The 24,264-nt window shown below is 47.3% G+C and overlaps 1 protein-coding gene across 2 annotated transcripts; it reads right to left on the bottom strand.

Moving 5' to 3' along the window:
* Nucleotides 1-13: 13 nt before the first annotated feature.
* Nucleotides 14-18,271, bottom strand: SLC66A3 (solute carrier family 66 member 3). 2 transcript variants are annotated; one of them, XM_058287792.2, is made up of 8 exons: nucleotides 17,973-18,271; nucleotides 14,609-14,691; nucleotides 14,461-14,530; nucleotides 8,948-9,005; nucleotides 4,332-4,452; nucleotides 2,437-2,478; nucleotides 1,550-1,608; nucleotides 14-948 (listed from the first exon to the last, which is right to left on the bottom strand). In XM_058287792.2, exons 1-7 carry the CDS (start codon nucleotides 18,113-18,115, stop codon nucleotides 1,571-1,573), a joined length of 555 nt encoding a protein of 184 aa, XP_058143775.1. In that variant the 5' UTR covers nucleotides 18,116-18,271; the 3' UTR covers nucleotides 14-948; nucleotides 1,550-1,570. The 2 variants fall into 2 exon arrangements, with proteins under 2 accessions (XP_058143775.1, XP_058143774.1); XM_058287791.2 differs by lacking the exon at nucleotides 1,550-1,608 and having other exon boundaries at nucleotides 17,973-18,237.
* Nucleotides 18,272-24,264: the final 5,993 nt, after the last annotated feature.

The following is a 24,264-nucleotide window of genomic DNA, read 5'->3' as shown; positions in this document are numbered from 1 at the left end:
ATGACAACTATGGTTTAAACAACACCAGAATGAATGATTTATTTTTAGATGGCCATGTTTCTTTTCCTTCTGGTCCCCAACAGTAGTTCTAAAGTGAAAACCAGTTTATATTTTAAAACTACACCTGACATCATTTAAGAGTAAAACAATTTGACAGTTTTACGATTTAATCCAATAGAGTTCAAAATATGTTTATTTTACACAGGAAACAAAGCATTTATTATAAAGATCATTTATTTACCACATATGACAGAATCATGTAATTCAATTATGAGAGGAAGATTAGTTTTAAAATGTTCAAGTTCGAAGAGTTAAAGGAAAATAGGGTTTACAGGTAAGTCTTAACGTGTTTACAATAAGATATTATAGTTCTGAAGGATTGGGCAGAATCTAGCAATACCCTTTACTGCATATATTTTCAAAAGACATAACCTGGACCAGGTCAGCTATATTTTGTACTAGATTCCAGTGAAGATAATTGCATAGGTGTGGCTCTTTTAAAAATGGCAGCATTGTACTTCAATCTAAGTTTGTTGAAATTGTGTCTTCATGAGTACAAATGACCGTTAATAGTACCTTTTGTTGGGAATTAAAGGCACAGTGTGCAGTCAGACTATTTGGTGCAGGAGTTCAAGCAAAGTACATTTATGCTTGCTTTGTTGCCTTGCTACTGCCTAAGGAGGTGTATTAAAGCCAGTTATACAGTTAAAATTATACAGTCCTGAGCCCTAGTACCTTTTTATAGTTCCACTTTTGACTTTGGACTAAATTTATAAAAGATGGTGAATGACCACTGGGCTTCCCCCGCTTTGTTTCAGTTAGTCACAGTCCACTTTGTAGAATAGTACGTCCATCATTCAGTCTTCACGGTGTTCATCTTCCGGTAGTGAAGTATTGTAGCTGTTACCCATATGTTCAAAGCCAGCATGATCACAAAACGGATAAGAACTAAAATCAGCCGAAAAGAGAAAAAATATTTAAAATACTGTATTTCATATTACAGAACAAAACCATTTCCTTTAATTAGAAGCCTAATAAAGCACCCCCCAAAAAATGAAAATTTACAGGAAAGTGATCTTCCTCATTATGACTACTTATGGCCTAACTCAAATTAAAATATTTAACATCTTAAATGCTTAATTTAGAGGAATCTAGCTCCAAATGATGTTAAATCTTTAAAAATATCTGTTTACTCATTTAAATCTTCAAGAAAGTGGTATCAGAATATTCCCATTAAAGAAAGGTGATATTCTGTTATAATCCTGAAAAACTGCCAAAATATCAAAGCATATTTTACAGTGGAATAACTATGAAAATGTGGCATGTGTGTATATATGTACGTATAAACTTTAAAGTGACAACTTCCACTTCAAGGCATGAACACATCTGTAAGGTATGTGAGATTTAAGGTATCTTTGTGATTGTAAAACATTTGTAAGATATTAGCTAAACAGTTTTTAAAAGGTTCCCAATATACTGATCACTGTCAGGAATAGTGGTTGCCTTAGAGATGAATGAAATTATAATTTAAGTTTAATTTTTAATTTACCTGTTTTGTTGTTTTAATTGTTTAATTGCTCTTTTTTCCTGTTGAGAATTCTCTTTGTCCTGTGGAGAAGATCCAGTCCTATCTCCTTTTCCATCCCCACTTGATCAGAGTTTATGCTTTGACAAAAACAATTTTAATCCTACTCTCAGAGCTGATAGAAAGTTTTAGAGCCAAAGACATACTCAAAGAAGAGAAAAGCAAATGCATCCCACTGGAGCAGTATTTCTCAAATAGTAATGTGTGTTTGATTTGGTAGTTTAAAACTTAGCTTAAGTAATTTCTAAATTCTTCTGAGGTTAACCAAAGTATTTTCTCCTCCATCATAGCACCTCCTTAAAAAAAAACAGTGAACAATGGAGTCCAATGCTTGTCACTCTGCCTGCTTTAGAAAGCCTTCAGAGGCTCCCCACTGCTTGTGGGCAGCTCTGAGCTGCTCTGAGGTTGCCAGCCTCGCCTTCCTCTCTGGTCCTGAGCAGTGCCTGTGTGCTAATGCCTCTCGCCCTTCACACTGTGCTGCTCCTTCCCCTCCTCCATCCTTTCCTCTGACAAAATTTCTGTTGTCTTCAAATGTATCTTCCCAGCTCCCTCAAACAGAGTCAGGTTTCCCTTTTGTGTTACATTTCCCAGTGTACTTAAATAGCTAACTGGGTGACTTAAATGTCCATCTCAACTGCTGTGGGATGAAAGCCCCAGGAAGACAATCTACTGCAAGAAGCAGATGCTCCTAGGAGGAGTGAGGACTAACAACACGTTGTTACTGACCTCTAAATGTATAATCCAGGAGAGCCACGCTGATTGCACACACCCAAAGCTAGTTTACAAAGGCAGGAGGCACAAACAGCACAACTCAAAAACGAAGTGGGGAGGAAAATGCGTATTTTGCTTACTTGTAAGATCATTGGTGGTCATTAAGGTTGTTACTATTCTTGCTGTAAAAGAAAATGTTCAGCAATAAATAACTTCCTTCTCAGACATTTTGGTGTTAATGTCTCTTAAATATAGGAATATATATCACTTTATATGCTAATTGTTCTAGAAAGATTTTGGTAGTGCAGAAAACTAGTACTAATTTCATAAAACATTGAGAATTCAAGTACATAACTTAGTCCACTGCTGCTCAGGGAAGGCTGAGCTCCCTTCCCCTCCCACTCTGTGTTAATCCATAACTCCCTCCCCTATTCCCAAAAAGCAACTTTTAAAAAACTTGTTTACATGTTGAACTTGTGGTTAAGATGTCTTTTAAAGAAAGGCTCCTACTTAAAAACTTTTTTATTTACAAATGAATTATAAGCACACAAAGCAAAAAGTTTTTAAATCACTGGATTATACCTATTTATGTTATTGCTGCTGTACAGATAAGGAAACTGAGGCCCCAGAAGGAGTATGGGTTTTCTAAGGGCCTGACTAGAACTGCTTAGTTTAATTCACTTTCCTAGTGGGGCCCTTCTCTAAGTAAACACAGGAAATTAGGCAACAGTTTAGACCAACCGTGGTCACTTTTGACACACACGAGACCCGAAGATTAGACACACCATTCTCTGCAACTCCAGGCATACCTTTCCTAACCCAAAACCCACAGAAATCCCTCTGCTTAACACTGTTCATTTAACCTATCGAATCAGTCGATCTCCCAACTAAACTATATCCTGAAGGGCAGGGACTAAGTCTTATAAAATTTTGTTGCCAGATTTGCTAAACAGGCTTTGCACACAGACACCATGTAAATAGTGAAGTGTGACATGATAGTAACGGCGCCAAGGTGAACTAGAATACGGTAATCAACTAAAGGAAACCAGGATGGTATTGCTAAACATAGATGTTTTATTCATTTCTAAATTCTGATGCTGAAGTTGCTGCTTAATCTATCAAAAATGAGCATTAGGTTTTACACCAGTTCATTTTTTCCCATAAAATTAGTCCCCAGTTTGTTTTTCATTTATTCAATAAATGTTGAAATCATGCAAAAAAGATTAAAGTTGTTACAAGTTCCCAAGATTTCCTAAAAGAAAGCATTTCAAAATTAAAGGAGCTGAAAATAAATTAGGGAGGTAATTAATCACGTATCTAATTAGGAATTCCAGAAAACATGCACACTTACACAACAGTTATGTCAATAGTTTAAAGCCAAAAATCAAACTAAAGGATAAGAAATTTTAAATAACTTTGTTAATCAAAGACTCATACCAGTAACCCTGAGTGGAGAAACTGGCCTTTTAAGACAGAAGAACCATAATGATGAATAATTAAAATATCTAAAAGTAGTACATCTAATGTGGTAGCTGGATTTTTAAAATGTTTTTATCTATGTATAGCATATTCTAGCTGGTTCTTACAAGAGTCCAAGTGAACTGTGGAAATTCTTAAGCTGAGCCCAAACAGTATGGCTCCCTAAAAACTCCATTTACAAATTATATTCATGCTAAAAAGCCAAGGCATTATTTTCATCATTTTATGTGTTACCTCGTAAAGATTCAAATTTTTTAGTTAGTGGATTTAAATGTTTATAAATTATGGGTTCAATATAATCAACCTTGTGATACATTTCAAAGTACAAGAGAGGACTATAATAAACCAGATCTTCTAATTTTTTGACAACTGGAATACAGATCTTGCAGGAAATGGAGAGTAGTCTGCATTGTCAGCCTTGTAGATATGTATAAACCCTTATTTAACAGGATATATCAGAATAGCTATTTGCAAAGTGTTAATGCCCCAAGGTATCGATACTCAGGCACAGGTTAGCACACTGTTCTAGGTAGACACCTCGACAGGTGAGCCTTACTTGCACAGGTGTATGAAGAGAGGCTCCAAGTTAGAGCACTCACTGCTCCTGAGTCCTTTGTCTTCCACAGATACTGGAGTTGTGCAAATTTACTGGCCGCGCTAATGAAAGTAGATAAATTCTGTTTACAGAGAAAAAATGAGGAAGTCAGGAGTCCATTTATTAAAAAAGCACCAGGCACTGAGAGCACTTTTTAGGCCAAATTTTCAGGTTAAGTAATAATTTATTTGTATAAGGGTGAACTAAGTTTGGTAAGAAAAGAATACAACAGTACGACTTTTTTTTATAACTTGTTAATTCCAAATTTTCGGTCATTCAACCATGAAGTTTATTGTAGACTTTTAATGATAGGAAACTAATACCTTCTGTGTTCCAGACACTGGGGATATAATGTTGAAAAACAGTTACTGGGCGGTAGACTTGGCCCAGTGGTTAGGGCGTCCGTCTACCACATGGAGGTCCGCGGTTCAAATCTCGGGCCTCCTTGACCCGTGTGGAGCTGGCCCATGCGCAGTGCTGATGCGCGCAAGGAGTGCCCTGCCACGCAGGGGTGTCCCTGCGCAGGGGAGCCCCTCGCGCAAGGAATGTGCCCTGTAAGGAGAGCCGCCCAGCGCCAAAGAAAGTGCAGCCTGCCCAGGAATGGGAAGCGGACAAAGAAGATGATGCAGCAAACAGACACAGAACAGACAACGGGTGGAGGGGGGATAAATAAATAAATAAATCTTTTAAAAAACAAAACAGTTACTGCCTCTGCTCCTAGAACTCAGTCTAGAAGTGGGGATGCCAAGTATCATGACAGTAACAGCAGGACACGCTCCATAAAAGGAGCCATAAAGGGCTCTAGGAATGGAAACCCAAGGGGCAAGTAATACGCAGAAAGTTATATGCTTAATGTCCAGTGAAGGATTTTCTTTTACATAACACACACATGTATCCAGTCCTCACCATGTACCACAAATTGTTCTGAGTTCTTTCTCATCAGGAACTCAGTTAATTCTCAGATTAATCCTGTAAGGTAGTCATTAGTATTCTCATTTTACATATGAAGAAACTAAGGCACAAGGGATTAAGCAACGTGCTCACAATCCCAAAGCTGACAGTGGGGCCGGTTTCAGTCCCCAGCCTTCCTGTGCCAGAAACATGCTCTAACCCTTACGCTGCCTGTGAAGTGATTCTTGTGGATTATGCTGATTTTGTTCAGAGGTAAATAAAAAAACTATATGGAAGCCAAAATTCTTGAAAAGGAAATAATAACTGCTGCTGTGCAGAAACGGTACCTCAGAGTTCAGCCTAATCAGATAAGAAGAAAAAAAAGGTCATTACAAAACTGAAGTTTTCTTCACTCTTTCAGAGATGATAAGAGGCAACCACAAGGCAGGTGTAAATATTTTAATGAGGAGACAGGTTTACAAGTCCTCACTATTCATTGGCTAACTATTAATAATAGGCTGCAGGCAAACTGTAAGTTCAGCCTAAGAATCACTGCTAAGGCCACAAAAGCTTATCTGTCACCATCCCCCCAATAAAAATATAGGGACATAGATAATGCATTGTAGAGCTTGGAGAAAGCCATGCTTCCTTGAACCGACAAAGTCAAACTCAAAGCATAAGCTTTGGCAGATTGGTTTGTAAATTCCTGGCTTTTCCATCTGTTATGGCAAGGTAGGTGATCCTCCAGTTTCCTGCAGCCCCATAGGGTTCCTCCGTGAACTGCCCGGCCCAGCCGGGTTGAGCCAGACTGAAGGAAGCAAGCTGAGAGCTGGCAGTCCAGATTCATAACAGGAGGGCGACAAGGGGTGAGAAGTGGGCAGGTTCTGGATCTATTTTGAAAGTAAAGCTGACAGGATTTGTTGAGGGATTGACCATTGGACGTGAGAGAGAGGTCAAGGGTGATTCTAAAATCAGTGGTTTTTGCCTTATTGACAGGAAGAGTAGGGCAGCCTTTAAATGAAATGGATAACACTGCAGAAAGAGCAGGTTTGCTGGGAGAGAGGATAAAGCAGGTGAGCAGAGACAATTTTGGGCACTGAAGTGTTTTTTTTTTTATACAAGTCTTTTTTTAAAAAAAGATTTATTTATTTCTCCCCACCTCTCTTGTTGTTTGCACTTGTGGTGTCTGTTCGTCTTCTTTTTAGGAGGCACCAGGAACCAAACCTGGGCCTCCAATATGGGAGGGAGGCATTTAAAGTGCTTGAGACACCTCAGTTCCCTGCTTTGTTGTGTCTCTTGTGTTTTTCTTCTTGTGTCTCGTTGCATCATCTTGCCACACCTGCCCGTCACACCAGCTCGCTGCCTTCTTTAGGAGGCACTGGGAACTGAGCCAGGGACTTGCCATGTGGCAGGCGGGAGCCCAATCGCTTGAGCCACATCCACTTTCCAACATTTTATGTTTGAGATACTTACTAGCTGCACAATCATAGCTGTCAATTCAGTGGCTGAATATAACCCTGGCAAGCTCTCTAATACGGAAGAAGTCAGGGATAAAAAGAGGAAATAAGAAAGAAAACTTAGAACAGGAAGGGGACCAGGAACCAGAGAAGGCCACTTGAAACCAGCAGAGATGACTAGAAACAGCGATGGCCACGGGAAGGACCAGGTGGAAAGGGTATCAGGAAAAAGAGGTGCAGTGGAAGCTGAGGAAGCCAGTGTTTCAAGGAGGAGGGCCGGGTACACAGTGCCAAATGCTAGAGAGAGGTTAATAAGATGAGGAGAGAACTGCTGGCTGGATTTAGCAACGTGAATGAGTTACTGGTGTACTTGACAAAAGCAAGATGTTTATTTTCTGTCTCCTCAACAGAATAAAAGCCACATGAGGTGAGGAATTTTTTTCTGCTGGGTCCCAGCACCTAGAACAGTTCTGGCTCATGGCAGGCACGCAATAAATCTTTGTCGAATGAACAAATCCTTAATAATAATGCAATTTAGCAAATGCAATAATAAAGGTGAACACAGGATAACATAGAGGCAAGAGGTTACTTGGACAATGAAGAATTATGGAAAAGAGAAAGGGAGGAAGCTCATCCCAGACAGGCGGTGAGCAAGGGCCCATGGCCAGAGCTCAGGCCAGGTCCAAGGACAGGTATGCTGGGAGCTGGGCAGAAGAGGACCTGGCCCCCAGCAGGAGAGCTGCGGAGAAAGGCTCTTGTGCAGCCAGGCGACCTGAACTGACAGGTGGAGGAAGAGCTGGAACGGCGAGGAACAAGTCAGCATCAGCCTGTGCGCCTGTGCTTGCCAGGATGAAATCTGCAGACAGGAACACGGCACTGCTCCTGGGCAGTGTGGAACCAAGTAGAAACACGCTGGCTGATACCCCACTACAGTTGTCTCTCAAAAGAAAATCCACCTTTAAAAACCATCAAGTGGTTTCATCCGGGCCACAGTAAAACTACACGTGCCACAGTCTGAGGGCACGTCTTCAACTGGAGCTTCTAGGGTTTTCTGTAAAATAGAGTGACGGGTGGACAGGACTGGAAAGAAGGGATGCTAAAACTGTTATGGAGAACATTTCTAAGTATTTCAATCCTTTTTGTGAGTAAACTAGGCGTATGAATCATCACATTAACCATTAAAGCACAGGGCAGGACTTCTGTGGAAACAGCTTCTAAGTCTGAAAGAGGACTTGCATTTGAAAACAATGAAACTGTTTACTATCATTCTGTAACTTGGGTTTTTCGCTAACTCAAGCGGCACCTCCTCCCCTATGCCCGTCTAGAGTGTCCCTGTGACCCATCCTGTTTCCACGGCCCTCAGAACCAGCCGCCTGCTCCTCGAGGCCCAGTGCCCCCTGCGCCAGAGGCTCAAGTGAAAGAGGGATCATGAGCGGGGCAAGCACAGAGCCATGCCTGATGAAGAAAGAAACGGAAGCAAGCGTTAAAGATTGTAACAACACGTGGTGGCAACATACCCGATAATGGCACAGAGGAAACAAGTGAACAACAGAAATGGAAGCCCCTGACCTTCAGACCTGATTCCAGGTGCTCCCGAGCCACAACGCCCCAGAATAATGTTCTACGGGGATGAAAGTTCCCTGCTGCTGCATCCCCAAAACAGAACTGCCCCGAGTCCAGAAGGCTGAAGTGTAACCAAGAGGATCAAGTCCAGTTTCGAGAAAGCGCCAGAGACAAGATGTTCTGGGAGGGAAAAAATTCCTGATTTCAGATATAGTAGGCAGTGACCATTAGTGGGTTCTCTTTTTCCCCTCGGGTGCAGTCACCTTGCAGAACTGCGTGCTTAAAGTGCCTCCTGCTCTAACTTGATGGAAATTGGTGGCTCTTAACCAAACATCTCCAAGGAAAAATAAATGTTTGGAGGCCAAAGTCAGAAGATAAATTGTATGTGGTCAGCACATCATTGTGCACCTAATAAGAAGCTCTCTTTCTTACAGCTAGGTGGTACTCTTCAACTGTTAACCATCTCCCCTGTCTGGTTCTCTACAGCCCCCAAAAATTAAATAAAAAATTTTGCCACATGTTTAAATGACAGTAACATCTCCTAATATTTGGAAAGCACCGCACATTCACATTTGATCTATAAAGTTCTTTGTAGGGCAGGCAGCATGGGGACAAGAAAGGACAGATGGTATTTTACAGACTTTCTCTTCCTGAAGAAAAACTTACCATGGCCAGGTCTATGATCCACTTCTGCAGAGTGAGGACAAACCAAGAAGACAAAAATCTTATCAAGCGTCAAGGGAGATGACCGTGCAGTCACTGCGAGTGCTAACTCCCGACCCAAGCCCCAAGCCTTCCTGTCCTGGAAGCAAACCAAGACCAGAGATGGAGACCAAATACGCAAATGGGAAAGGTTCTGCTAAACTTTGTCTAATTCAGGAAAGACAAAAAGCTGGTTTCAAGTCAACACTTGCTCAGAGTTCAAAAGAATAGAAGCACATTATGAAATAAGAAATAGAAATATGCAAATAAACGTGCGCTCATGGACTGGTCCCTAGAACTGGGAACATTCTAGACTCTTAACAGCACTCCTAATTCCATCACCATCTCCAATTTGATGACAAAAGCTAAGCATTTAAAAGAGAAGTCCAGGGGAGTAGATGCAGCTCAAGTGGCTGAGTGCCTGCTTCCCATGTACGAGGTCTTGGGTTCAATCCCTGGTGCCTCCTAAAAATAAATAATAAACAAAGAGAGGTCCAATACTATACAGTGGAATGTCATGCAAAACTGGTGTAAAGTGAAATTCTGTTCACCAATTGCCCCCAAACTCATTGCAAAAATGATGGCGCTGCAGTGGAAAAACGCCGGGAGATGGGAGGAACGACGCTGGGTTTTCATCTTGCCCTTTTTGTGGTGCTGCAGGAATAGAAAGCCTGGTTAGGAAGCTGAGAGCACAGAAGAGAGCCCAGGACAGGGCGCGCACAGCCAGAGCCCCTGGCGTGGCCTTGGTAAGTCGTTTCCCATCTCACAACCTGAGTTTGCTTGTCTAAGATTTAACATTCCTTGGGATAAAAGTGCCCAGTGGTACACAGCAGTCCTGGTCAACAGGTTGTAGTAATTATAACTAGTAATTACTAGTAACTAGTAATATAACTAGTAGTATTAATTGAGGGGACTGAAATAGATAATGCCTCTTGCTAAAGTCAGTAGAATTACATACGAGCAAGCTGGTCCTCCCAGCAGGCAGCGTGTCTTAAAAAGCATTCTTGGGAGGTACTGGGAAAGGATGAAACCAGGAACCTTGTTCATGGGAAGCAGGTGCTCAGTCCTGAGCCACACCTGCTCCCTCTATTCGATTTTTAAAACTAGTTTCTGTGGTAGCTTTTGCCCAATTCTGTACCATTTTTACTGCACCTTATTTATTCCAAATATAAGGAATTTTATAAAGCTTGACTTAGTAGCAGAGGTCAGCGACAACCCAGAGATGACTGTTTTGTAGGGTTGCCAGATTTAGCAAATAAAAGCATAGGGCACCTGGTTAAAATAATCCATTGTTGACCTGGCAACTCGACTTATTTGTTTTCTATACAAAAGTCCTAATTGACAGGAGGTTTTAATCTGGCTGATACTACAGTTATGTGAACAATTTACTGGTGCCATCACCACCTAAGTTTTCTTTTCTGATCTACAGCCTTGCCATTTGTACAAAGATAAGTTGTGTTTTATTTTAAAAGCAAATCACATAATGTGTTTCTTCCTCAAGGTTCTGTATTTAAAACCCTTTAGCTGACCGGGGCCGGCTCTGAGCTTTGAGGGGCTCTGGGTTTTGAGGAGCAATGCGGCTGGTGTTCCCCCTTCTCTGCAGGAGAAGCTGAAGGCGGAGCATGTGACTAGTCAGAGAAGCAGGAGTGAGAGCGGGAGGCCACCGGCTCCCCCGGGTGGGGCCTCCCTTCCTTTCCCTGCTTCCTGGTATTGCTGGTTCCCAACAGACCTAGAGGGCGGCCACAGCGTTTCACGGAGGGCAGCAGCAGCTTGAGGGCCTAAGGCAGGTGCCCGAGGACACGCACTTTTGGAAAATTACAAAATATCTTGAGATTAAACAACACACTTCAATATAACACAGGGGAATAATTAGAATAAGCAAACTCACAGATTCGGAATCTAGAATATAGGCAACCAAGGGATGGGGTGGGAATAGGAAATGGGGAGCTGAGACTTAAAACGCCAGATTCTTGGGGGAATGATGGAAATGTCTTTGTACTGGATGGTCGTGATGGCAGCACAACACTGGGAGCATGGATGACAGCAGTGAAATATGTATCTGGACGTGGCTAGAAGAGGAAATGCTAGATTGCATATATGGTAACAGAATAATTTTTTTTTTAATCCATGTAAGTACACTACACAAAGAGTGAACTTTAAGTTAAAAGATGGACTAAAGTTGGTTGTACAATTATTAAAATGTGCTCTTATCAGTTGTTACAAATGTTCCACACCAGAGGAAGGAGTTAATAATAGGGTGGTATATGGGAATCCTGTGTCTTATGCATGATCGTTCTGAACAATTCTCTAATAACGAAAAAAGAGTTAGGGCAAAAGAAAAAAATAACACATGGGTCAACCAAGGAGTCGCAAGAGAAATTAACAGATATTTTGAACTAAATGAAAGTGAAAGTACAACTAATCAGGATTCATGAGAGGAAGCAAAAAGAGTGCTTAGAGGGAAATCTACAGCACTGAATGCATTCATGAGGAAAGATCTAAAATCAGTCATCTAAACTTCCACCTTAGGAAACTAGAAAAAGAAAAGCAAATTAAATTCGAAGTGAGCAGAAGAAAATAGTAACAATTAGAGCAGGAATAAAAGCTCAAGCCATTTCACAGATGTTGCAGGATTCAATACTGCCAATTGGAAGGTTTCACGGGCCTTCTGAAGAGTGTCGAGTATTTAAGAAGTGAGGTGACGGGACGGGAAAGCCTCCTCAGCACCCACAGGCCTGCCATCGCAGCCTTCCACCCCATGCCCGGAGCAGGAGACTGATTTTCACCTTTGAACAAGCCAACCAGTAATGAGTAGCAAACAAGTTAGTTAACCGTTAGCAGCGTTGTGTTAGTTATCGACAGGCTATATATGGTTGACAGGGAGTTATACAGGGCATGTGTCCAGGGTGCATGGAAATGTTTGGATATACTCATAGTGGAAACAATTAAAAACAACAGCTGGCGGGGTACTGGGTTACTGGCCGGGGGCGGGGGCTCTGTCGTGGTCCCTAGGGGAGCAGCAGCAGTCCCCCAGGTGCAACAGTAAGGACCAGGAAGGAATGAGGGTCCAACAGTGAGCCCCTGATACTAATGACTAGGCTTGTGAGCCTATACACCTGCAATAAGAACAAGGCCTAGAGCAGCACTGTGCCTGGGAGTTTCCTCCTGACAGCCTCCATGTTACTCAAATGTGGCCAGTCTCGAAGCCAAACTCAGCATGTAAATGCAATGCCTTCCCCCCAGCGTGGGACATGACACCCGGGGATGAGCCTCCCTGGCACTGAGGGAATCACTACCAAATACCAGCTGAAGATGCAACTAGAAAATGACCTTGAATTAAAGGTTCAATGCGGATCAGCAGAATATCCCTGTCTACATATAATAACATGACTTTAAAATGCTGTTTGACCTAATGTAAGGGGGAAATGGAAAGGAGAAATGAGTTTATATGGCTACGAGTCTCTAAAAAAGAGTCTGGAGGTTGTCAGAAGGATTGCCCTTATGCACACCTGAGCAGAGTCTCAGAGACAGATAAAGTAGATACAACCTCAGGTACTGGTTTTTTTGAGGGATAAAGAGACCCACGGGTTCTATGGTCATGGCAGATGGGGTTCACTGCCATGTCAGATGGCCCTTCTTTGGAGCTGGTGTTTATGTGTGATGGAACTGGACTCAGATGGGATCTCTTTTCACAAGACTTTCATGCTACTTTACTAGAATTGTAGTTGGTGTTGGGGTTTAAGATATATTTAGGGGATTTGAATCTCTGGACTGACAATATGATAGCCACGCCCTGAGCCTCAACAGATTTCAGCTCCTACACTCTGATTTATTGGACTTACCCCATTCAGCTAACATGGAGTTGAAGAAGGTCAACCACCAGACCATGGAGCCTAGCGTGCCTACAACTGAAAGCAGGAGGATTGCATCCAGTATCCATGTGGAATCTAAGCCCCCACTTGACATAGATGTGCAATGGACACAACCAATCCAATGTCCACAGAGAAAATGTGGCATTGGTGTGGGAAGGGTGGCCATGGTGGCTGCTGGGTGTGGGGAATGGGAGGAAGAGATGAGATGGGGAGGCGTTTTCGGGACTTGGAGTTGTCCTGGGTGGTGCTTCACGGACAACTACTGGACATTGTAGATCCCCCCAGGGCCCACTGGATGGAACATGGGAGAGTGTGGGCTATGATGTGGACCATTGACTATGGGGTGCAGCGATGCCCAGAGATGTACTTACCAGGTCCAATGGATGTGTCATGATGATGGGAGAGAGTGTTGCTGTGGGGGGAGTGGGGGGTGAGGGCAGTGGGGTTGAATGGGACTTCATATATTTGAATGTAATATTTTTTTAAAAAATGAATAAAAAATTAAAAATAAAAAAGATATATCTAGGGAATTTGAATCTCTGGACTGACAATATAATAGCCAGGCCCTGAGCCTCAACAGACTTCCGCTCCTACACTCTGATTTATTGGACTTACTCCACTCAGCTAACATGGAGTTGAAGAATGTCAACCACCACATCATGGAGCCTAGAGTGCCTACAACTGAAAGCAGGAGGATTGCATCCACTATCCATGTGGAATCTAAACCCCCTCTTGACATAGATGTGGAATGGACACAACCAAGCCAAGGTCCACAGGAAGGAGGAATACAGTAAGGATTAGAGTGGACTTAATGATATTCTATTCATGAACTATTGTGGTTAATAATCGAGAAAATGTGGCATTGATGTGGAAAAAGTGGCCATGGTGGCTGCTGGGTGCGGAGAATGGGAGAAAGAGAAGAGATGTGGAGGCATTCTTGGGACTTGGAGTTGTCCTGGATGGTGCCCCAGGGACAATTGCCGGATGTTGTATGTCCTCCCATGGCCCACTGGATGGAACGTGGGAAAGTGTGGGCTATGGTGTGGAACACGGGACATGGGGTGCAGCGATGCCCGGAGATGTACTCACCAGACGCAATGGATGTGACATGATGATGGGGGAGTGTTACTGTGAGGGGAGTGGTGGGGTGGGGGTGGTGGGGGCGAATGGAGACCTCATATTTTTTTAATGTAATATCTTTTAAAAAAATGAATAAATAGAGTAGAATTTGGGGGAAAAAAAAAAGGACAGATATTCTCATTGTTATTACTCTATTCATGACCAATACTTCAGGGACATTTCCTGGGAAGGAAGAATGTCTCAGATAAATGAGTGAGGCAGGACATGGTGGCTCTTGGCAGAGGCCACTCAGCTCCATCCACATGCCACTTGCCTGGTGGCAAAGTGCCCAGTGACCTGGTCCTGGAGGAGAGGCTGCCAGGCAGACAGCTCTGGTCTGTGTAGATGATACATTTGCTCCCATGGAGTCTTGCATTTAAGTTTCTTTTTAAATTGGAACCCCCCAAAAGTCTGGCAATGTACCCTACTTGGTAAAGCATGCTATGAGCAAACGGCCTTTCTGATTCTCAGGTCCCAAAAGGATACACAGCGAAGTACGGTGCAGCCTGTTTCACGTTCCCCTTAAAATGGAAGATGCAGAGTAAGAGGATGATATCTGAAAGAGAAGGTCTGCAGGTGAGAACAGGACGGCGCCCGGCCAGGTCTGGTGGGTGCGCTAGGGTCCCCGTGTCACCTTGAGCGATGATGATGGGATACTCCAGGTAGGTCAGCAGTGGGTAGCCATAGTAGCACTGGTACCGGAGGAACACCAGGAACCTGGGGAGGGGGTGCACATTAACCCTTTCTGAGCCAGTCCACAGCAACGAGTGGCAGAAGGCAGGGAGAGTCGAGGTGGAAGGTTAATTCAAGGGTCTCCAGCTTCCTCGGCATCCAGCTTGCTGGGTGCGGGAAGGGGGCTCGTCGCCTCTGGCATCAGTGCCCTAGGAAGGGCGTTCGCCCACGACTCTACTGAGGGCAGGGCACTTGACCAAGGTGGCACGCCACGCGGCTTCTGGGCACGGATGGGTGTGTCTCCAAAGCCGGATGTTGCCCCCCGACTCTCAGAAGGCCGCACACATGCCTGAACCCCAAGAGGCTGAGTAAAGGAGAACCAGAAACAGCCTCTGGAAGCTGGGGGCCTGGGGCACAGGAGGCGGTGCCTGCAGAGAGGAAGGGTGTGTCTGGCGGGCCCACGGGACCCTCCCATCATCCTGCCCAGGAGAGCAATGGGGTAAAGGCACAAGCACCCCTGAATTCTTTCTCGGCAGTCCTAGCTGGGGACTAGACCCCAGGGGAGAAGCCTGCGCTTCCTGCATTCCCAGGCCAGGACCCTCCCTCAGAAGCCGCCAAATCCGTCTGCAGTCCCCTCGCCCCTTTGGCCCCAGCCTGGGACCTCCCCAGTGAGCCAGAGCCTGCTGGGCGCTGCTCAGGTGTAACCACCTCCCGTGCTGGAGCCAGGAACCGGCAGTGTGAACAGCCTTAAGGAAGCGTGCGCCCCTTCTCACAGGTGCAGCTTAGCGCGGGATGGAGGATGGGGAGGGGGGTGTCTGAGGAACGAGGCAGGAGCCAGGGTGGGCTGTGCTCCCAGCCGCCGGGGCCCACCGCCAGACCCCAGAGCCCCTCCCCACCCGGCCCGACCATCCAGGACTCCCTCGGCCGGCTCCGCCCAGGGGTCCACGCGCTTCCCCCAAAGCCAGACAGGCCCTCTGGGGGCTCCAGGGAACAAGCCAGTGCTCCTGCCAGCTCCGCTCCTGCAGAAGGTTCTCTTCCCGCCCTCCCCGAGTTGAGAGATGCGAGAGGAAGGCCACGGAGACTTCACATACGCACGCGTTTACTTGTGAGCATTCCTCATAATCTACAAAAACAACACACTAAAATGCTCACAGAAGAAAACACGCAGCTGGCACCGTCTACACTGCGCTTGCCGCAGGGGTCTGCTGGGGTTTCTACCTCGGCATTCGCGCCAGAGGCTGAAAACGACGCAGGCACGCGAGCCCACGCAGGTGGGACTTGAGGACCTTTTCGAGGCCCAGAGGCCGATGGGTCCGACACCGGGAGTGGCCCCGCGCGCACTGGGCTGAGCGTGAGCCCCAGGACGCCGAGGCCACAGGGCAGAGCTGGAGGGGGGCTCTGGGGAGAAGTGGGGCGCGCAGCCCTCCCTCCCGCCAGGGCGGTTTCCCTCCGACTCAGACTCGGCGACTGTAGCTCACCTGAGCCCTGACAGCCCCCGCCCGAGGGGGAGGCGAGCAGAGGCCGCGCTTCCCGCACGCGAGTGCGCGCAGCTCCGCATGGCGCGCGTGCGGCAGGATGCGGGGAAGGGATGGGCGGCGGGGTGTGCCCACCCGGCACCCCTCCCGCCGCGCAGCCCACTCCCACCCACGATTTTGAGTTAGTTTTCTCAAATCATAACCAGCTGTGTCCCTGCGCCTCTCTGACCTCTGAGGAGAGGGCAGGGCCCTCGAGCAGGTGCCGTCCTTTGACGAACACCTTTCGGCTCTTTCTGCTCTGACTGTCCACCTGCCTGGGTCTGGGGGTGGGTGGGCAGGCAGGCGTGGCCCGCTGGGGACAGTCAGGCCTGCACTGCCCCCCAGGACCCCAGCTGGTCACCTGGGGGGCTGGGAAGGGATCGGGCGAGGAGGGGGCTGCTGACCCGTCTTGCAGCCCAATGTTGTGAGACCAGAGGGCGCCAAGAGCCAGGCAGGAAGCGGAGAAAGGGAGGAGGGGTCGGCTTGGAAGGAGCCGGGACCCCGGGGCGTCCAGTCCTGCCACAAGCCTGGTGAGCAAGTGGTCCCGTCTGCCTGGGATAACGGGGACGCCTCCTAAGGCTCCTGAGATTCAATGAGATAATGCAGATAACACAGTGTCTGACACAAAAAGCACCAGAGAACGGTAACCAATATAACAAGCTGCTGTCCTCCCAGAAAGAACACCGCGGGGACGGTGGAGGGAGTCGGCGGCTACTTCCAGCCCCGGCGCGGGCGGGGCAGCGCCCCATCCCCGGCCCCTTCCCCCCGGCCCCACCCCCCAGCTGGGCTTCCAGGGGCAGGAGGCGCAGGGCCGGGCCTCAGCACCCAGACCCGCCCGGCCCACATGGGCCCGGCCTGCTCTCCCGGAACCGCGAGGGGCCGCGTCCAGTGCCGAAAGGGCGGGCGCCGCTCGACAAGCCGACGGCTGACGGGGCCTTTCACGCGGGCTCCCCTTCGTGCTCTCGGTGGGTGTGCATTTTAAAAATGCAAAACTGGGGGAGAGGCGGGCACGGGGCTGGGACGGGCGCGCGGCGTCGAGGCCCTTCGGAGCCTGCGGAGGCGTCTGTCGGCCGCGCCCTTCCCCGCTGCAGGCCCCAGGGCCGCGGAGGTCAGGCCCTGCCCGGGCAGCCACGCCCGCGGGAGTCCCGCGCCGCGCCCCGGCTCCCCGCCGCCGCCCCCAAGTGCCCCACACGCCCCGCGTCTCTGGGAAGGCTCACCCCGAAGCCTCTCGAGGTGCGGGCACCAGGGCAGACCCCTTTTCTTTTTTCCCGGGGTCCCGCGATCCTGCCAACCTGGCGGCCCGTACAGGGTGTGCCTCCCCCGCCTGGGTGATAACAAGGGGGACCGGGCCGCGCCCTCGGCGGAGCTGCTTCCCCGCGAGCCCCAGGCCTCCCGAGCAAGGGTCAGGGTTCCTGGGGGGCTGGTCCCCCGAACCCTCGGCTCCCGCCTGCACGTCGGATCCCGCCCACGCAGCCCGCACCCTCCTCCCTCCCTCCGGGACCTCCCGGCCTCTGAACCCCAAGCGACAAAACTTGCTAAGGCCAGAGCGCCCCAGAGCGCGCGCCACAGGTGGGGCCCGAGGCGGGGTGGGGGGCGCTGGCCTCCCGCTGCTCCAGGCCGCGGGGGTCCCTGACTGGCCGGGGACGACTCTGGCCCTCAGCTCCCCTCGGCGAAGGCGCAGCCCCGGCGCTGTGCGCGCGGCGCTTTCGGTGCCGCTTCCCGAGCGAGCCCTTCGGCCTCCCGGCCCTTCACCGGCCCCGCGGCCCCCGGCCCCCGCGCCCTCCCGGCCGCCGCCCGGCGCCCCGGCCTTACCCCGCCAGCTCCAGAAGCAAACTCGGGACGCTGAGGCCCCGCGCGCCGCGCGCCGCCAGCAGAGCCGAGATCTGCGGCAGCTTGAGCGCGGCGCACACGCCCAGGGTGCTCCAGTGGCAGAACCACAGCAGCCCCGGGCCCATGGCGCGGCGGGGGCGCGGGGCGGGAGGACCCGGGGCGGGGGGCGCGGGGCGGGGGGCGCGGGGCCAGGGGGCCCGGGGCTGGAGGACAAGGAGCTGCGGGGCCGCCGCGAGAAGGAAGCCGCTGCGCCCCGCCCAGGTCTTCCGCTCGCCAGCCGCGCCCGGCCGCCCCCGCCCACGCCCACCGCGGACGCCCGGCCCCGCCCCGGCCTGGCCCCGCCCACCGCCCAGCCCCATCTGGCCCCGCCCACCGCTGACCACCCAGCCCCGCCCGCCGCGGACGCCCGGCCCCGCCCCATCTGGCCCCGCCCACAGCCCAGCCCCATCTGGCCCCGCCCACCGCTGACCACCCAGCCCCGCCCGCCGCGGACGCCCGGCCCCGCCCCATCTGGCCCCGCCCACAGCCCAGCCCCATCTGGCCCCGCCCACCGCTGACCTCCCAGCCCCGCCCACCGCGGACGCCCGGCCTGGCCCCGCCCACCGCCGACCGCCCAGCCCATCTGGCCCCGCCCACCGCTGACCACCCAGTCCCGCCCACCGCGGACCACCGGCCCTGCCCCCGCCTGGCCCCGCCCCAACCTGGCCCCGCCCACCGCTGACCGCCCCGCCCCCCCGCCGCAGGTTGGGGTCCGCCCAGGGCTTGCCCCCGGCGCGCCTCGCGGGACCCCTCTGGGTCTTTCACTCCCCGAGCGCGTCCTGTTGTTTCGTTTCGTTTTTCTCGCCAAGTGTTTCAGGGACTGGAACTTCCGAGCGCGCGCCACGTCCGGCTGCGCGTCCCGCCTCCGCGTGGGGCCGAGGGGCTCCCCGCCCGCGCCCCCCGCGTCCTGCCCTCGCCCGCTCCCCAGCCCAGCCCAGGACGCGCTTTCTGACCCCAAAGTGAAGACCTGCGGCACCGAAGTGCCGTGGACTGTCCCGCGGGTCAGCGTGGGCGCGGCGTGGGCGGTGAGCACGCCGTCACAGTCCAAGTATCTAATCTCCACACTGATGTTAATAACGTTTTGCCCATGCAAATTTAACCAAGAGGATTAGAAAATCCCTTTTAATCTGAAGCTTTCTGTGCAACTGTAATATGTCAGATGAACCTATTTCTGGCACCTCTCGTTTTAAAAGGTGAAAGAGCAAATCCTTTGTCATTTTCCAGGGGCCTTCTGGAGAATTCCAAAGACAGTCTGAAATAAAAAAGAATCCTTTAGGGTTTGATTTTGAGAAGGCAAAATGTCAAAAATCATCAGGAGGTTTAAACACTTGGCTAAATTGGATCATAGGTCACTAACAAATCATAGTTGGTTCCTATTTAGCCAAATGACAATAAAAGATTTTTAAGAAAATAACATGATAGTAAAAGGGGAAAAAAGCAAACAAAAACAAAGTTCCTTCAAAAGTGAAAAAACCTGATCCCTTAAACAATAATGATAAGGCCAATATAAATACCAGTGAGGATATTATTTGATAATTATTTTAGACAAATTACACAAGTGGTTAAGAAAAAATCTTTATAACGTCTTACTAAGAGCAGACCAATAATCCAAGAAAATGTCATTATTTTAAGGGAGAGATAACCAAATTCCAGTTTTGCATGAATATACTGTTTGATATGAACAATTATAAAAACTCTTATAAACAAATCTATTAAGCCTTATTCAGCATTGACCACGACAAATAAAATTCATTTCTACAAACTGACAAATCTCTACACCCATTCAGCTTCTTCCCTATACTTTCCTGTTTCTCATTCTGCAACAATTTACTTTAGAACAAACTACTCTCTTTTGCTTTTAAAAAAAAAAACAAAAACATCTTGCATACCTTACATAATTAAGTTCCCCAAAAGATCTTGGAAATTGTCTTCAATCCAACAGACTACAAAGCACAATAACTCTTGAAATACAGGTTGTCAAAATAATAACAATTTGGTTAAGCACAAATTTACATTTTTCATAATTTTAAATATCTAGTAGATATAAGTTTAGCTAATTTCATCAATTAACCGGTATAGATTTAGGAAGAATATATCTGTGGCAGTTTGATTTTATTCATGAATTCTCAAAAAAAATACTGATTATGTTTGTAAACTGGTCTGCTCCTCTGGGCAAGTGATACCTTAGAAATGTATTCAATTCAGAGGTTTCACTCTTACTTGATTAAATTATGATTTGGGCTTTGATTGGGCCATATCGGTAGGACTTTGAATCCTGCCCCTTGGGCAGGGATCCCAGAGGACACAATTAGAGCTTTGATGCTGCAGCCTGGGAGGTAAACACAGAGAAACAGATACATGAGGAAGGAGGGAGGCTCCCCATTAGACACAGGCCCGGGAAGAGAGACGGGCCGTTTGCCTGATAGTCTACAGCTGGCCTTGTGGCCTGAGCAGGGCAGCTGAGCCTGGAGAGGAATGAGCCCTGGGAAGAGAGGAAGCCCGGGAAGCCTGAACCTTTGCAGACATTGGCAGCATCTTGTCCCACATGTGGCAGCAGACTTTGGTGAGGGAAGTAACTTCCACTTTATGGCCTGGTAACTGTAAGCTTCTACCCCAAATAAATATCCTTTATAAAAGCCAACAGATTTCTAGTACTTTGCTTCAGCATCCCTTTGGCTGACTAATACAATATCCAAGTAGAATAAAATTGTATGCTTGTATCATACATAACATTGGTAACCCAGAAGACATAGCTGTTTTTGTTTAATTAATATTAAATTAGTCCTGTTTGCCAAAGATTTATCTAGATTTTGTATACTTGAACTTTTAAAGCATTTGAATTTAGTTATATGAATACTTTTTTTACATTGGGAAGTATTAGAAGTTTGGTTTCCTTAATTTCTGGGACTTTAAGTGTATTAATTTATATATATATAAACACTTATTTATCTTTAAGCAATTTGAATAGAGCTCTTTTAAGGATTTTTATTTGTTAATTTGGTATTACCATCCAGAGGTAGGAATATATATCAAACATACTGTGGTGGTTTGAAGCTCTATATACCTCATTCCTTAGTTTGTGGACCCAGTGTAAGTGGGACATTTAGATGAGGCTACTTAAATTAAGGTGTGACCCACCTAAATCTGAATGGGTCTTGATCCTTACTGGTGTCTTAAAAGGGAATAAAATTCAGACAGAGAAAAAGCCATGGAAGCAAAAAGCTGAAAGCAAGGAAACTGAAAGAGAGGGGAGAAACCAACAGATACCGACCGCCGTGTGCCTTGCCATGTGACAAAGAGGCCAAGGATCTCCAGCAGCAAAATTCAGGAAGAAGATACCATCCTGATGCCTTGATTTGGACATTTTCACAGCCTCAAACCTGTGAGCTAATAAATTCCTATTGTTTAAGTCAGTGCATTTCATGGTATGCTTTAAGCAGCCTAGGAAACTAAGACACATACTGACAGAAACAGAGAGCTTATAGTTTCAAGTAAATACTTTTTTTTCGGCCATAACTCAGACAAAAACCCGAAAGCACAGAAATATAGAAAACTCACTAATTTATATATAAAAGAGCCAGCTTTCTGTCCTTGCACCAGTCATATTTTTATCAGAATTTTTCTTCTTGGCAGATGGGACAAGTTATTTATTTAACAAGAGTGCTAAAGTTTTCCCATAAGCTGTGAAGATTTTAAGATTTTCTTTTCTCTAACATGTAATCTTACAGAAACTGCTCTATTTCTCAGGCCATTTTACTCTCAGATTCAGCAAGAAAAAAAGAACCTTGTGGCCACTTTCCAGGCCAGCCAACTTGTGCCATCAGGGTCCAGCATCTGCGGCTCTGACCTGCCCGCACAAGCTGCGGTGGTAGGTGACCTGGGTCACACACACACCCAAAAGAGTTCTAGTAGTTCTTTAACAAAACCTGTAATTATAGCTCTGAATTTAGTTCAGTCCAAGGTGTAAATGCTGCTCCAGCCTTAATCTCAAAGGAGGCTGGGTGAGATCTTTTTCCCTCAGAGGGTCAAGAAGAACCAGTTAGGGCAGCTGTGGGGGAGGCTGGCACAGGCACATGGGGAGCTGTCCGAAAGAACGACAGAGCTTTTCTTTCTCTGATGGTAGAGGCGAGAGGCCAGCAGAGAAAAAGGGCCAGCTCCCTCCTGTCCATCCATTTCCCCCACGGAGTGGTGCCACCAGGTGACGCTCAGGTGTGTCAGCACAGGAGCCAGGTACAGCTCACTGCAGAGGGGAAAGGAAGAGGTGGGAAATGAGCACTGAGTCAGAGCGTAGAAAGTGTCCTGGGGTCTCAGCAGACCTCAGGTCAGGGTGCAGGCATGTCCTTGACTCCCTCAAGAGACTGCAGTGTGCTGGCTGGCTCTATGAAGCCTGCCAGGTGAGGCCTTGGTAGAGGCCCTGGTCAGACCTGAAAACTCACACGGGATTTTTGGCCAGGAGATGGGCTCCTTATTTACATCTAATTTGGTCATCCATGGCAGACATCTACTTGCTTATCATTGTGTATCATCTAATTTTTTTAACTTTATTTGGTACATTTAATAATTGAAAATAGAAACAATAATTTGAAAATAAAAATAAAAGTTAAAAAAAACATACGTTTCTTAATTAAGATGTACTCGCTCCACATAAAATTTTTTTTTGAATCATGCAATATGTTACACAATATATTTGGTTCATAGTAATGCAATCATACAGTATTTGTCCTTTAGTGTCTGACTTGCTTCACTCAACATAATGTCCTCCAGGTTTCTCCATGTTGTCAAATACTTCACAACTTCAGTTCTTCCTACAGCTGCATAATATTCCATTGTGTGAAAGCACCACAGTTTGTTGGCCATTCAACTGTTGATGGACATGCGGGTTGCTTCCAATTTTTGGCAGTTGTGAAGAACGCCGCTGTGAACATAGGTGTGCACATGTCTGTTCATGTCGCTGTTGTCAGTTCTTCTGGGTATATACCCAGTAGTAGTACTGCAGGGTCACGTGGCAAGTCTCTGTTCACCTTCTTTAGGAACTGCCAAACAGTCCTCCACAGTGGCTGGACCGTTCTGCATTCCACCAACCAACAGTGAAGAAGTGTTCCTGTCTCTCCACAGCCTCTCCAGCACTTGCAGTTCTCTGTTTTTTAAATAGTGGCCATTCAGATAGGTATGAAATGATATGTCATTATAGTTTTGATTAGCATTTCCCTACTCATTAGCGATGTTGATCATTTTTTCATGTTTTTTGCCATTTTAATTTTTTCTTTGGACAAATGTCTTTTCAAGTCTTTTGCCCATTTTTGAATTGAGTTGTTTGTCATTTTATTGTTGAGTTGTAACATCTCATTATTTATCCTGGATATTAAACCTTTATATGACATGTGATTTCCAAATATTTTCTTCTGTTGAGTCAGTTACCTTCACACCCTTTTGACAAAGTCCTGTAAGGTGCAAAGTATTTAATTTTAAGGAGGTCCCATTTATCTATTTTTTTCTTTCTTTCTTTTTTTTTTTTAAGATTTATTTTTATTTCTTTAATTCCCCTCCCTTCCCCCGGTTGTCTGTTTTCTGTGTCTTTTTGCTGCGTCTTGTTTCTTGTTTCTTTGTCCGCTTCTGTTGTCGTCAGCGGCACGGGAAGTGTGGGTGGCGCCATTCCTGGGCAGGCTGCTCCCTCCTTCGCGCTGGGTGGCTCTCCTTATGGGTGCACTCCTTGCGCGTGGGGCTCCCCTACGCGGGGGACACCCTGCGTGGCGCGGCACTCCTTGCGCGCATCAGCACTGCGCATGGGCCAGCTCCACACGGGTCAAGGAGGCCCGGGGCTTGAACCGCGGGCCTCCCATGTGGTAGACGGACGCCCTAACCACTGGGCCAAAGTCCGTTTCCCTCTATTTTTTTCTTTTGTTGCCTGAGCTTTGGGTGTAAGGTCACAGAAACCACCCTACTACAAGGTCTTGAAGAAAATGCTTCCCTACATTTTCTTCTAGAAGTTTTATGGTCCTGGATTTTATATCTAGGACTTTGATCCATTTTGAGTTGATTCTTGTGTAGGGAGTGAGATAGGGTCCTCTTTCATTCTTTTGGTTATAGATATCCAATTCCCCCAGCACCATTTGTTGAAGAGCCTGTTGTGTCCTGTTAACACGGACTTGGTAGGTTTGTCAAAAACCAGTTGACATTAAAGGTGAAAGTTTATTTCTGGATTCTCAGTTCTATTCCACCGATAGATGTGTCTATC

The sequence above is a fragment of the Dasypus novemcinctus genome, chromosome 25, assembly GCF_030445035.2.
Source record: "Dasypus novemcinctus isolate mDasNov1 chromosome 25, mDasNov1.1.hap2, whole genome shotgun sequence".
Taxonomy (NCBI): domain Eukaryota; kingdom Metazoa; phylum Chordata; class Mammalia; order Cingulata; family Dasypodidae; genus Dasypus; species Dasypus novemcinctus.
The sequence above is the reverse complement of the archived record's forward strand: the minus strand, read 5'-3'. Positions and strand labels throughout refer to the sequence as shown.

Coding starts and splice junctions, on each gene's coding strand:
- SLC66A3 (XM_058287791.2), bottom strand. CDS start 18,115: ATGGGCCCGGGGCTGCTGTGGTTCTGCCACTGGAGCACCCTGGGCGTG. Junction 9,006..14,460: donor GCTGCACCGTACTTCGCTGT/GTATCCTTTTGG, acceptor ACGCTTGATAAG/ATTTTTGTCTTCTTGGTTTG. Junction 4,453..8,947: donor GGATCATAGACCTGGCCATG/GTAAGTTTTTCT, acceptor CTCTGTAAACAG/AATTTATCTACTTTCATTAG.